Genomic DNA, 12,753 nt, shown 5'->3' with positions numbered 1-12,753 from the left:
TTTATTTTAGGAGGTGGAGGCAAGAAGATCTGGAGTCTCACCGGTCAGAGCTGCACATCCAGACCCTATCTCAAAATAAATAATTAAATTAAATAATCACAGGAACAAGACTGAATGGAATCCCATCTCTTCCGTTAGAGTCCTCCATAGCTTGTGCCTCACTTAGAGTAAAAAGAGTACTAAAGGGGCTGGGAGTTTGGCCTAGTGGTAAGAGTGCTTGCCTAGCATGCACAAAGACCCGGGTTTGATTCCTCAGCACCACATACATAGAAAAAAGCTGGAAGTGGTGCTGAGGCTCAAGTGGTAGAGCTCTAGCCTTGAGAAAGTCCAAGGACAGTGCTCAGGCCCTGAGCCCAAGCCCAGGACTGGCAAAAAAAAAGTCCAGTGTGTAGGTTTACATAATATGTATGTGTGTAGGTGTATGCCCACATATGGCGGGCTTTCTACCACTTGAGCCACATATAGCTTTTTACTTGTTAATTGGTGATAAGACTCTCATGAACTTTTCTGCCTAGTCTGGCTTTCAATTGTCATCCTCAGCTCTCAGCCTCCTGAGTAGCTGGGATTTTAGGTGTGGGCCACAGGTGCTGGGCTGGAGTTTTTCTTCATGAGTTGAGACACAACAAAATAGAAACTAGTGTGCCCCAGATTATCTAGTGAAGCTTTCATTCCGGTGATATAAGCACATACAACATCGTGCACAATGTTACATTATTACACGATGTAACATATTACATCTGTTAAATATACCGTGTCCCATGACGCATGAATTGCGCAATGTCCATAATGACCTGCAGGGGGCGCCGTGAGCCGATATGAGAAGGACCATGATGCGGGTTACATAGATTTCTTTATTATGATTGTTACAGATTGGGATGGAGACAGAGTTCCATGCCATGGCTGCTGGACCTACGGGAGGGGGACATTGGCAGGGGAGAGGCAATATGTTTGTGACGGAGGCCAGAGGGGCTGATGGGGGGCTGGAGTCATGCTATAAGCCTGCAGAGTCTGTGCCACTTGAGGCAGAAGGGCCAGGCTTTGCAGACCCTTACCACTCGATGGCCTTGTCTCTGCCTCCGGGTCTGCAAGGCCACAGTAGACATAGAAAAATGAGTGAACATGGCTGTTTCAATAAATCTTTATTGGCAGTGAACAACCTGATCTGCCCTGGGCCTTAAATTGTGAATTTTTGCCATATGCTAATAGCCAGACTTTTGGTGGTACTGGGGATTGAACTCAGGGCTTTGCATATGTTAGACAAGTGCTTTGTTTTGTTTTTCCCAGTCCTAAAACTTGAACTCAGAGCCTGGGCACTGTTCCTGAGCTTCTTTTGCTCAAGACTAATGCTGTAGTGCTGTACCACTTGAACCACAGAGCTACTTCTGGCTTTTTCTGCGAAGTTCATTGGAGATTTGAGTCTAATGACTTTGCTGCTTGGACTGGCATCCTCAGATCTCACCCTCCTGAGTAGCTAGGATTACAAGCATGAGCTACCAATGCCTGACTCTAAGCACTTCCTGATTAGAGCTCTACCACTTGAGCCACAGCACCATTTCTAGCTTTTTCTATGTATATGGTACCGAGGAATTGAACTCGGGTCTTTGTGCATGCTAGGCAAGCACTCTACCATTAGACCAAACTCCTGGACCAAGAACTGTTTTTTAAAAAATATATTTTATTTTATTTGTAGTAAGTCATGCTTTACATTTTCTGGAATATATGTTTCATGTGTACATAGCTACCTTTTCTCAAGATCTTATTTATTTTTTGCTAGTCCTGGGCTTGAGCTCAGGGCCTGAGCACTGTCCTTGGACTTTCTCAAGGCTAGAACTCTACCACTTAAGCCTCAGCACCACTTCCAGCTTTTTTCTATGTATGTGGTACCGAGGAATTGAACTCAGATCTTCATGCATGCTAGGCAAGCACTTTACCACTAGGCCAAACTCCCGGCCCCCCAAGAACTGTTTGAGCTTTGCTCAAAGCTCAGCTTCTGCCTCCTGAAGAGCTAGGATTACAGGCATGCCCCACCACACCTGGTCTGGAATCTCTTGCTGTTCTGGGAATAGAACCTTTCTTTTTCTCTGCAGCTGCCTGCAGGGCCCATGTGAAACTTCCACTCCTTGCAGATACCCAGTAGCCATCCCAGGCCCTCAGCACCCGGATGTGGGATTACTTCCTGCCCTGGAATGTCAGCCAGGCAGTGACAGCAAAGCAGCTCAACAGGGCCTGGGGGAGAGGGAGAGGAGCTGGGGAGGTACTGCCTGGGGCACACTGGCTGGGCCTAGGTGAGCTGGTGCAAACTTTCCTGAATCATTCAGGAGGAGGAGGGGAGGCCCAGCCCCTTCTTCCTGAATAAGGTGTGGCAGGTGACACTGAGAACAAGGGTTTGTGTGTGCAACTGTCCCCTACTTGGCTGGGTTCCGAGCCAGACACAATGGGGCAGAGCACACGGGGCCATTCAACGTGACTTTTTCCATGGAGAAAATAAATGAATATCTAACATCTTCAATACAGGAATAAAGGCAGCAACCTGGACAAGAAGCTTTGTTCACAGATTTATTTCACGCCTTTCCCCTCATCCCAAATATACAATACTAGCTTGTAGGATACCAGAGCCATCAGCCACGCTCTGGCCTCTTGCACTGGAGCCAGGCTTCTGTCCCCATGCCCGCAAGGACTGGCTACTTGGAGGGACATGTAACTGTGTTTGAAGTCTGTTGTCTCCCCATCTCCAGGACATCTGAGTCAGGAGCTGGGGCCTGGGCCCACATGTCACCTCGGCTCTTCCATGCCTCAGGGAGCCGAGCAAGTGACTTTTCCCTCTCTGTGCCCCAGTTTCCTGGAGAGGATGATGGTATGGGGGTTACAACAGGGACAGGCATGGAGTCTCCCCCCAGGCTAGGCCACACCCTGCTATGAAGCCCCTTCCTCCACAGCAGTGCCCCTGCTCTTAGAGGAGGTAGGGCACTACCTCTCTGCCTGCACTTGTGGCTCGCAGAAATTTTACACATTGACTAAATGCTGGGATCTGGGTTCCGCTCCCCGTTTCCATTTCCCATGCATCTGGACCTCTGGCAGAGGCATACCCTTTGTGGCCAGTGTGTGACCTTCTTCTCAGGACCACCTCACTTCCTGGGCCTTGGGTCCCTCTTGGGCTGAAGTGATCCCCCAGGGACTGTTTCCCACAGTGGGAAATAGCTCACAGGATAGCTCTGTGCCCTTCCTGCCAGCTGGCTCTGCCCTGGGTTTCCATGTGCTCTAGACCCACATTCAGGGCCCAAGGCGCCCTTCACATGCCTTCCTCATTCTAGGCTGCTTTTCTTTTATTGGTAATGCTGGTATTTGAACTCAGGGCTTTACACCTGCTAAGCAGGCAAGCTACCACGCCCACCGCCCACCCCTGGGAACTAGCTACACACAGTTTAGACTGCTGGGTCACCCAACTTCAGTGGTGAAGCTAGGGAGAGATGCCTGGCAGGGGAGGGAGGGTGTTGTCCTAGGAGTGAGGCTGAATGACTGTGAGGTTGTTTGGGAAATGTAATGGACGGAAAGGTAGATCCCTAAAGATAAGTCCTCATCCTCAACCCCTGGAACCTGCTCATGTGTGTCTCTACTTATAGTCTTTGCAGCCATAGTTAAGGGTGTGTGTGTGTCTGTGTGTGTAGGTACTGGGGCTTGAACTCAGAGTGTGGTCTCTTGACTTTTTCTCAAGGCTGGAAGCTCTAGCAGCTCACTTCCAGCTTTTGGTGGTTAGTTGGGTGATAAGAGTCTCACAGGCTTCTCTGCTCAGGCTAGCTTCAAACTTGGATCCTCATACCTCAGCCCCCTGAATTGATAAGATTACAGGGGTGGACCCTACATTATGAGACAGTGTTCTCACAAGAGACAGAAGAGAAGGCCACATGAATTCTGAGGTAGAGTCAGAAAGCCCAGCACCAGCAAAGCTGGAGGAGGAGCCCCTGACAACACCTAAACGGGAGCTGAGAAGGAATATGGGAGCCAGAGCAGCTGGGGCCCAGGCCTGGCCACCCAGATGCATTCACAGGAGGCAGGAGTGTGGTGGTGGAGCCCGTTTGCCAGCAGATCCCTAAGAAATGCCACTGAAGACCACGTTGGGGAGACCAGGAAAGGATGTGCCACTGATCACAAGGCCCGGGGCAAACAGTTGAGCTGAAGAAGAGACTGCAGTGGCCCCAGCTACACAATCAAATTCTCCATGTAGGAGGAGCCGCTGGTCGGCCATTCCAGTCAGGTCTCAGGAGAAGGAACTGGGACCCAGACAAGGGGGAGATAGGATGACTTGAATCCATCCTGAGAAGTCCAGGCCATGCCCAGAAGTAAGGGTCCCGTGAGTGTCAGGCCAGGTCCATTCTGCTTTCCTAGAGGAGGGTGATGGTGACCACCTGCCGGCCAGAAGGCGGCCTGGGCGGGGGATGAACACTGTAGGCCTCAGTTGGAGGACACAGTGCTCAGGATGGCTCCGCGGGCTGCGAAGGTCCCAGGGGAAGTAGCCCCGGTCCGTGGGGGCAGTGGGGTACCCGAAGGTGCATCTTGATCCATTGGGTTTCCATATGAACCGGTGGATTCCTCTGGGCCGGCGCAAGCAGGGACGTGGGGGAAGAAAGAAGGCAGCCACACTCAAGTCGGGTTCAGGGCCTTCTACTTCTCCGTCACCGCGTGGGATTGGGCGGCAGGGCGGGCGTGGTCTTGATGGGCGTGGCCTTTGCAGGCGTGGCCGTCTCCCGCTAGGGCTGAGTGGGCGTGGCCGAGGTGGGCGTGCACCTCCTGTAGCTCCGCCCTCAGCTCGTCCAGCGCGGCCCGCGGCGCCGCCTCCCGCGCCTGCGCCTGCAGGGTCTCCAGCGCCAGCCCCAGGCGGCCCACCTCCACCTGCAGCGCCTCCCAGGCGGCGCGCCGCTCCTCCTCCTTGCGGTGCTGCTGCGTCTGCTGGCGCCAGTACTCCAGCACCAGGCAGCCGCCGCCCACCACGAAGATGGTGGCCTCGCCCAGCAGCTCGGCGCCCAGCTCGGCCGCCGCCTCCTCGTTCAGCGGCTTGATGGCCGTGCCGCGGAAGCCCATGATGCGCATCTTGGTCCGCATCTCCACCCAGTGGTACACTGCGGGGGGGAGACAGGGGTCAGCGCGCTCGGGGGAGTGGGGGGACCCCCGGCCGCAGCCCGGGGTCGGGGCCGCCCGGGTGCCGCGGATCCTCAGGAGCCTGCGATCCAGCCAGGGCAGCAAAGTCCTCGAGACTCTTCTCTCCAGTTACCCAGCAAAAAGCCGGAAGCGAGGCAGTGGCCCAAGTGGTAAGAGTGCTAGTCATGAGTAAAACAACTCGGGGACAGCGCACAGGCCCTGAGCTGATTCTTCCCCTCCTGTACTGAGGTTTGCTTGACCACTTGAGCCACTGCTCCAGGCCTTTCCTTCGCTTCTTATTTCCGGGTAGGGTCTTGCTTTCTGCCCTAGGTGGCTTAGATTACCAACCTCCTACTTGTGCTCCCCGGTATCTCTGGGGATGACAGGAGTCCACCACTCTGCCCAGCCATTGTACCTCCAGGTAAGTGTGAAGATCCGAGCTTGCCACCACACCCAGTCACTGGTGGAGGTGGAGTCAAAAAGTTTTATGCTCAGCCTGGGAAAACCCCAGCTCTGCTTTCCAACTAGCGGGGATGCCAGGCTTGGGTAACCTGGTAGACTTCTTAACCCTGCACTGCTTTGGGGAACTGCTTCTCTGCAACAAGCTTCCTCTCTCAGGAAGCCAAAATGAGCTAGCAAACTCCCTAACAAGGTGGCTGAGATCACTTGTTGAGATAATGACAGCATATTAGATGAAAGGTGTTATTATCAGTTAATAAGTTATCACCCTAGAAAACAGCTTCTAGCCAGTTCCTTCCCTGGCTGCCTTCCCTGGATATATCCCATCCCATTTGCAGCTCACCCTGAAGCTGGACACAGTCAGAGCAGGCCTGCAGTACTAGTACTCAAGAGGCTGAAACAAGACCAGCCCTGGTGGTCACATCTATAATCCTAGCTACTCAGGAGACTGAGATCTGAGGATCAGGGTTCAAAGCCAGCCCAGGCAGAAAAATCCAATGAATCACCCGAAAACTAGAAGAGGAGCTGTGGCTCAAAGTGGTAGAGCACTAGTCTGAAGCAGAAAACCTTGGAAAAGTAGCCAGTTCAAGCCCTACGAATGACCAAAAAAAAGAAAGATTAAAACAGGTGAATCAGCACCTCAAGGCCAGCCTGGGCTACATAGGCTCTGTCTCAAAACAAAACAACAACCAAAAACACAACAAAGCCCACTTCACCCTAAGGGTGATAACTGAATTGTGTGGCTCCATGGCAAGCAGAATGAAAGCTGCCCATCTCTGGAAGCCTGTCTGCCAAGCATCTGGGAATGGCATCTCCCTGCTCCTGGACCAAGGGGTCCAGGAGGAGTTAGCCCTGCCCCTTGGCCTGGCCAATTTGGAGCAGTGCATTTCCAGGGCCACAGTGATTGGTTAAGGGTTAGGGGTGTGAAACAAGTTGAGCCCTCTAAGACTCACCTCTAGAATTTGGTGAGAATTGCTGGCAGGTGTCTTGGGGTTGCTAGGCTAGACTCTCAAAAGAAAGGATCAAAAAGCAGTCAAATTTATGAGTTTCACTGGCTGAGTGATACCACTCCTCCAAAATAATCAGCAAAACGCCAGGCTGAGGGTGTAGCTCAAGTGGAAAGTCAACCATGCAGGCAAGCTGAGCAAGCGCAAGGCCCGGAATTCAAATCCAGGTACCCACAAACCACCCAACCAGGGTTGGGCCTAGGCCTGCATGACACTGTACTGTTTCCTGCCAGCTTAGTAACTTCATCTTACTAAGTTAACCTCTCCTGCTGCAGCAGGGCACCCTGGGGCTCAAGGTCTGGTCGGGGGGCAGTAAGGGGCGTGTGGGGGTGGGGACTTCTTGAAAGAATTTCCTCCTTGAGAAGTGTCTCTTGCCAATGTCCCACCATGCACCACTTTCCTGCCCCCTCTGAAGGCTCAAAGCATGCTTAGGGCCTCTAGCACTCTTTCCAGGTCATGAGACCTGTCTGAATGCCTCCAGCGAGCCAGCCACCAAACCAACTCCACCAGGACTTACCAGGACCCCAGCAGGCAGGTCTGCCTCAATGTCTGATTAACACTGGCTGAACCTCTGGGTGCCTCCCCGGCAGGGTGCGGTGCGCCCTCTCCTGGCCGCTCTGAGTATCGCATCCTGGGCATGTCTTCACACATATTCCTGGGTTGCAAGCCAAGCTGCCGACCTCACACACAGGAGGCGGGCCTCTGTGCTTCTGGGTGCTGGGATGGAGGCCAGGGTCTGGCACTTGCTAACAAGGCGACCAGAGAGAGCCATGCCCCAGGGCTTTCTGTCACTGGAATTCCTAGCAGAGCTAGGGATAGCCTCCTTCCAGGGAGAGCCTCCTTCCTCAGCCTCTTGAGTAACTAGGATTTGGGTCACTGGACCACAGAAGAAATGTAAACTCAAAACCAAACCCCAGCCAATGCCTCGGCAGAATGCCCAGTGGGGGGGAAGATAATTACTGCAGATTCAGAAAAATATTTGTCTTATGAGCAAAGAAGCTTGAATAACACCCCAATTGTTCTTTTCTTTTTTCTTGTCCTGGGGCTTGAACTCAGGGCCTAGGCACTGCCCCTTAGCTTCTTTTACTCAAGTCTAGCACTCTATCACTTGAGCCACAGAGACACTTGTGGCTTTTTCTATGTATATGGTACTGAGGAATCGAACCCAGGGCTTCTTGCAAGCTAGGCGATCACTCTACCACTAAGCCCGATTCCTAGCCCCCTCAATGTAGTTTTTGAATTATTATTAACATTCCCTCTCATTTCCAGGTCTCTGGTCACAATGCAGCCCGATGCTGCGTGATGGAAATGACTACACATGCGCACAGACATGAGGAGAAAACACTCTGCATCTCCCTGGAGGAAGAGAATGCAGATGTCCAGAGGCACCAGCTGTAGCCCACCTGACAAGCCCCAGGACCCATGTGCCACTCTGGACACTGGTCAAATTAAAAAGGGCCAGCTCTTCTCCAGGCTTGCCCAGTGAGTGGACCTGCTGGTGGGCCACAGACGAGCACTCCACAAAGCCACTCACCCCCCCCCCCGCCGCCCAGCTCCATGGGCTACCTACCAGTAACAGCACAACAGGGGTTGTAGGGTGGGTGGGAACTAGAGCAGGAAGCTGTCTTGCCTCCAGCAGTGATGGGAACAGGAGAACAGGCTCTGTGTGCTCCTACCCAGGACTAAGACACGGATATACACACTGCCACGACCTCCATACCGCCTCATTTTGTGCCACCCTCATCTGCTCAATGCAAAGAAGGAGCCTCAGGGATGGGCAGCTACTGGACATCAATATCCAACTAAGAAGTGGTGGTGCCAGCCCCAAACTCAAGACTGTTCCTGCTAGACGGTACCAGTCTTCCATGGCCAGGGTCCTGATTTGTGCCAGCAGCTACTCAGACTTGCAGTGCCAGGCTGGGGGGTGGGGATGGTGTCAAGCATCCCTGATGGAGAGAATGACCTGACAGGAAGGAGGGAACCAACCCCGGATCCCGTCCCAGTCTCAATGTCCAGGTGAGCCTCCTCAGGACTCGAGCTAAAGCACTGCCCTATCATGGGCAAAGCAATGGGTTTGTTCCATACCCAGCACCCGCTCCCCCCCAAACACAGAATATACACATAAAACAGGTATAGTAATAGTTTCTACCTTATAATAATTTGTCAGGGTTCAATGTCCTAAGGACTGGGAACCGTCCTCTAAGCCAAAGAAGAAGCTGAAGCTAAGAGGGATTAAAAGACCTGAGAAGCCATGTCACTTTGACTCCACAAACCATCTTTTTGAGAGGAGGAGAGTGCTGGTACTAGAACTTGAACTCAGGGCCTGGACACTATCCCTTAGCTTTCTTACTCAAGGTTGGCATGCTATCATTTGAACTACAGCTTCACTTCTGGCTTTTTTTTTTTGGTAGTTAAGTGGAGCTAAGAGTCTCATGGGAGTTTGGCCTAGTGGTAGAGTGCTTGTCTAGCATGCACAAAGACCCAGGTTCGATTCCTCGGTACCACATACACAAAAAAGCTGGAAGTGGTGCTGTGGCTTAAGTGGCAGATTGTTAGCCTTGAGGAAAGCCAAGGACAGTTCTCAGGCCCTGAGTTTAGTCCCCAGAGGCTGGTGGACTTTCCGGCCTTGGCTGGCTTTGAACCATGATCCTCAGATCCTAGCCTCCTGAATAGTTGGGATTACAGTCATGACCACTGGTGTCCAGCTGCCACAAACCATAAAAGGGTGGCAACTCACAATATTTGGGAGAAAGGCAGAGGCAGGAAGTAATCAAGTCTGGAGTCCAGAGTTCAAGCCCCACCTGTGGCATCAATCTCCAGTGTGAGAGCAGCAATGTACCCCACCTCCAGACCTTAGTGTTGCTTCCATAAACTTCAGGAAGTCACCCCTCCATCCTAGCCAACACGAGAAGGGTCAAATGAGATAGCTGATACGAACACATTTTGCCACTTACGACCCCCAACTTTTTCCTATTCTAAGACGTGAAGCCAGGCAGAAAGACAAATACCAAAGGACAAAGACTTTGCAGCATTTACACACGCTCCCTCCTCTGCCGTAACACTGTCTCCGTTGTCTGGGAATGACACCTTTCAAGTGTCACCCACTCCTACATCTCCTCTGCCTGAAAGTCCTTCCTGACAGGTCAAGAGTTCAGTAGGTCTGGCTATCCCAGCACTGTCCACCCAAGACTGTCACTGATGAGAGATGACTCTGTCCCCAGTGAATGGCTGACAGAAGTAAAGGTTTGTTATCCCAGAAAGTTATATTCACTTTATCTCCCATTCCCACAGAGCACGTGGATCATCTTTATTATTATTATTATTTTGCCAGTCCCAGGGCTTGAACTCAGAGCCTGAGCACTGTTCTTGAGCTTTCTCAAGGCTCAGAGCTCACTTCCGGCTTTTTCTATGTATGTGGTCTTCGTGCATGATAGGCAAGCACTCTACCACTAGGTCAAACTCCTGGCCCCCGTGGATCATCTTTTGAAAGTAGCTCATAGTTTGAGCTCTGGTGATGCCCTTCAGATCTCGGCTCAGACAGATCCCTTTAGGGGGTCCCCATGCCTGTTGACCACGGGCTCTTCTGAGCTCCAGTCCACGCTGAGATGTGGCTGACAGATCGAGGGTATATATCTGCCAGGTGTACACCGAAAGGCCTGTATAGTCTGTCTGCTGAATGAATGCTCTGCGTCTGAGCTTATTAACAAATATAGGGATAAATTTGCCAGATTTTTGAGACACGCCCCCAGACCCCAAACCTCACCCACCCCACAAGCCTAGGCCTACTGCCTGGAGTAAAACTGAGGCACACGTATTCTAAATACATGACATTCAAGCACCTCCTAGAGCAAAAGGGAAATTGAGGAACAGGGTAGCTTTGGGGGAACAAAACCACTTAAGTGGCAAAGCACACCAGTTGGGTTTCTCTTCAGTCCCGACTCTGGCTCCTTTCAGTCCCGGAAAGCCCCGCCCCAATTGAGCCGGTTTCCCAAACTATTGGCTCGTCTAGACGTCATTTTCCACAAATTCTCTTCTCCTATTGGCTGGCGTTCACAAGGCGCGTGCTACTGCCTTGTCCCGCCCCTTTCCCCACGCCCGCCTTTACTATTGGGCTAACTACATGCCTTTCTCCCAGAGGCCCTCCCTTATTGGCTGCAGCACTTTGCCGGTTCTGGCTGTGATTGGTCACGGGTAGAAGTCCATCCCCTAAGTAACCACCTGAGACGGGTGGGAGAATGAGAAGGTTGGAGGGACGTGGGGTCACTCACGCTGAGCCGGCGGAAGGCAGATGTAGGTCTTGAAGAACTCACTTCGGCGAGCGGCCTCCTTAATTCGATTGGCAAGCGGCTTACTGACCTGCCGGATGCCCAGGTAGAACAGCTTCGCCATCGGGAACGCGCCCACCACCATCTTGGCGGTCGCACGGAGCACGCGCAACCTATCTGACGGGGCGGGGCGTCTCCGGCGTCTCCGACCTCTCCGCTCCTCCCCCGCCCTCGGGTGGACCGTGCGTGGCTACGTACGTGCGTGCGTACGTTGAGGGGGGGAAAAGGGGTAACTGCAGGGGCGCTCCCTGACGTCACCGCGTCGACGCCGACGTCCTCACGTCCGTGCGCGGAATATGCAAATGAAAGACGGAAGTGAGGCGGTCAGTGGGCGGTGCCGTTAAACGGCTGCTGGATTCTCGTTCCCGCCTCGGCTGACGTCACCGCGCTCGTACGTGATGTCAAGCGCCGCGTCGGCTTCCCCGCCCAGAGGAGGCGCCTGGATTCGTCCTAATTAGGAGTCCTGAGGCCCTGGCGCTCCATTTAGCGCTCTCGCCGGGACTGACTGCGAGAGGAAGTGGGAGGGGTGTCACCCAGACCTCGGGGTCCCAGCTCTGCCCCTCGCTTTCTCGCTGTGCGAGCCTGGACTGGTGACTCAGCCTCCCTGGGCCTCCGGATGCCCGCGTGTAGACCAGGAGTCGTGAATAACCTTACAGGGTTGTTGTGCGGCTTTATGTGAAGTTATGGTTTCAAAAACTCGTTTCTGTTGTTGTTTTGAGAATGAACCATACAAATTGTGGGTGGGGATGGGGGGGAGACACTGTCCGGAAAGATGTAGACTCGCGGCCGGGCCCGGTGGCTCACACCTGTCATCTGAGGTGCTCGGGAGGCTGGGATCTGAGGATCGCGGTCCAGAGCCAGTCCTAGCAAGAAAGTCAAACTCCAGTTAACCACCAGGAAACTGGAAGTGGTGCTGTGGCTCCAAGGGCTGGAGCTCCAGCCTTGACAGCACCGGGTCCAGAGTTCAAGACCCACAAAGATTAGAAAAGAAAAAAAGTACTCGTGTCACTGTAATCCCTCTGAACGTCCTCTTTATAATAGCAATATGCTGTTTAAATGTGTGTGTTGCTCTGGGACGGAAGCTAAGAGCAACACCCCCAGACTTGTGTGTGCATGTGGGGTGTGGCACACTTCTCCTCGGCCTGCAGAGATGGATAGCCCTGCCTCTGGCTAATAAATGTTCTCAGGCAACCCCACTTCCTCCTCTGGAGGGCGAGGGTCCCCTGGGAGCTGGCTCTGGAAAGAAAAGTCCCAGGCTTACCCAGCGGGGAGCAAAATCCTATAAACAATGTCAGGCCTGGGCTCAAATTCCTGCTTGATGGGGTGTGCAGTGGGAGAAAGAGAGGGGGATGGACAGCAGAGGAGGTGGGGAGAGAGACGTTAGCCCCCCTCCCAGCTGTCCCCAGGTGTCTACTCTGACTTCCTCTGTGCCCTTCATTAAGCACTTAAGAGACTTGTGAGATGCCCAATGATGGTAGCTGGGCATGGTTGTGCCCACCTGTAATCCCAGCATTGAGGAGGCAGAGGCAGGATTGATAGTTCCTGGCCAGCCTGGGATACATAGTGAGACCCTATTTCAAAACAGCATGAGGTATGTGTATGTGTGTGTGAGTGAATCGACACCTGTCTAAACTATGGTCATAGGAACGATTTCCCAGAATCCCTTCTGGATGCGACATGAGGGAGCTGGAGTCTTAGGACTAGTCCTCTCCTCATTTGCCAACTGAGACTGGGCAGAGGAAACTTTGCCCAAAGTTCCTGAAGGAAGCAAAGGAAGGATTGCTGAGGCTGAACTGACCGGGTTGGGGGTGGGGCCACTGGACTGAGCT

The 12,753-nt window shown here is 52.9% G+C and overlaps 1 protein-coding gene across 1 annotated transcript; it reads right to left on the bottom strand.

Moving 5' to 3' along the window:
- Positions 1-882: 882 nt before the first annotated feature.
- Opa3 (outer mitochondrial membrane lipid metabolism regulator OPA3) lies at positions 883-11,240 on the bottom strand. The gene is made up of 2 exons (XM_090322224.1): positions 10,868-11,240; positions 883-5,114 (listed from the first exon to the last, which is right to left on the bottom strand). Exons 1-2 carry the CDS (start codon positions 11,007-11,009, stop codon positions 4,660-4,662), a joined length of 597 nt encoding a protein of 198 aa, XP_090178350.1. The 5' UTR covers positions 11,010-11,240; the 3' UTR covers positions 883-4,659.
- Positions 11,241-12,753: the final 1,513 nt, after the last annotated feature.

The sequence above is a fragment of the Megascapheus bottae genome, chromosome 31 (genome assembly GCF_031878675.1).
Source record: "Megascapheus bottae isolate mThoBot1 chromosome 31, mThoBot2.hap1, whole genome shotgun sequence".
In the NCBI taxonomy this organism is placed as follows: Eukaryota; Metazoa; Chordata; class Mammalia; order Rodentia; family Geomyidae; genus Megascapheus; species Megascapheus bottae.
This window is presented reverse-complemented; position numbering and strand designations above follow the sequence as displayed.

Excerpts from the sequence above, each read along its gene's own strand:
- Opa3 (XM_090322224.1), bottom strand. The coding sequence starts at position 11,009 with ATGGTGGTGGGCGCGTTCCCGATGGCGAAGCTGTTCTACCTGGGCATC. Across the intron at positions 5,115-10,867 it reads CTGCCTTCCGCCGGCTCAGC|TGTACCACTGGGTGGAGATG; the intron begins GTGAGTGACCCC and ends TCCCCCCCGCAG.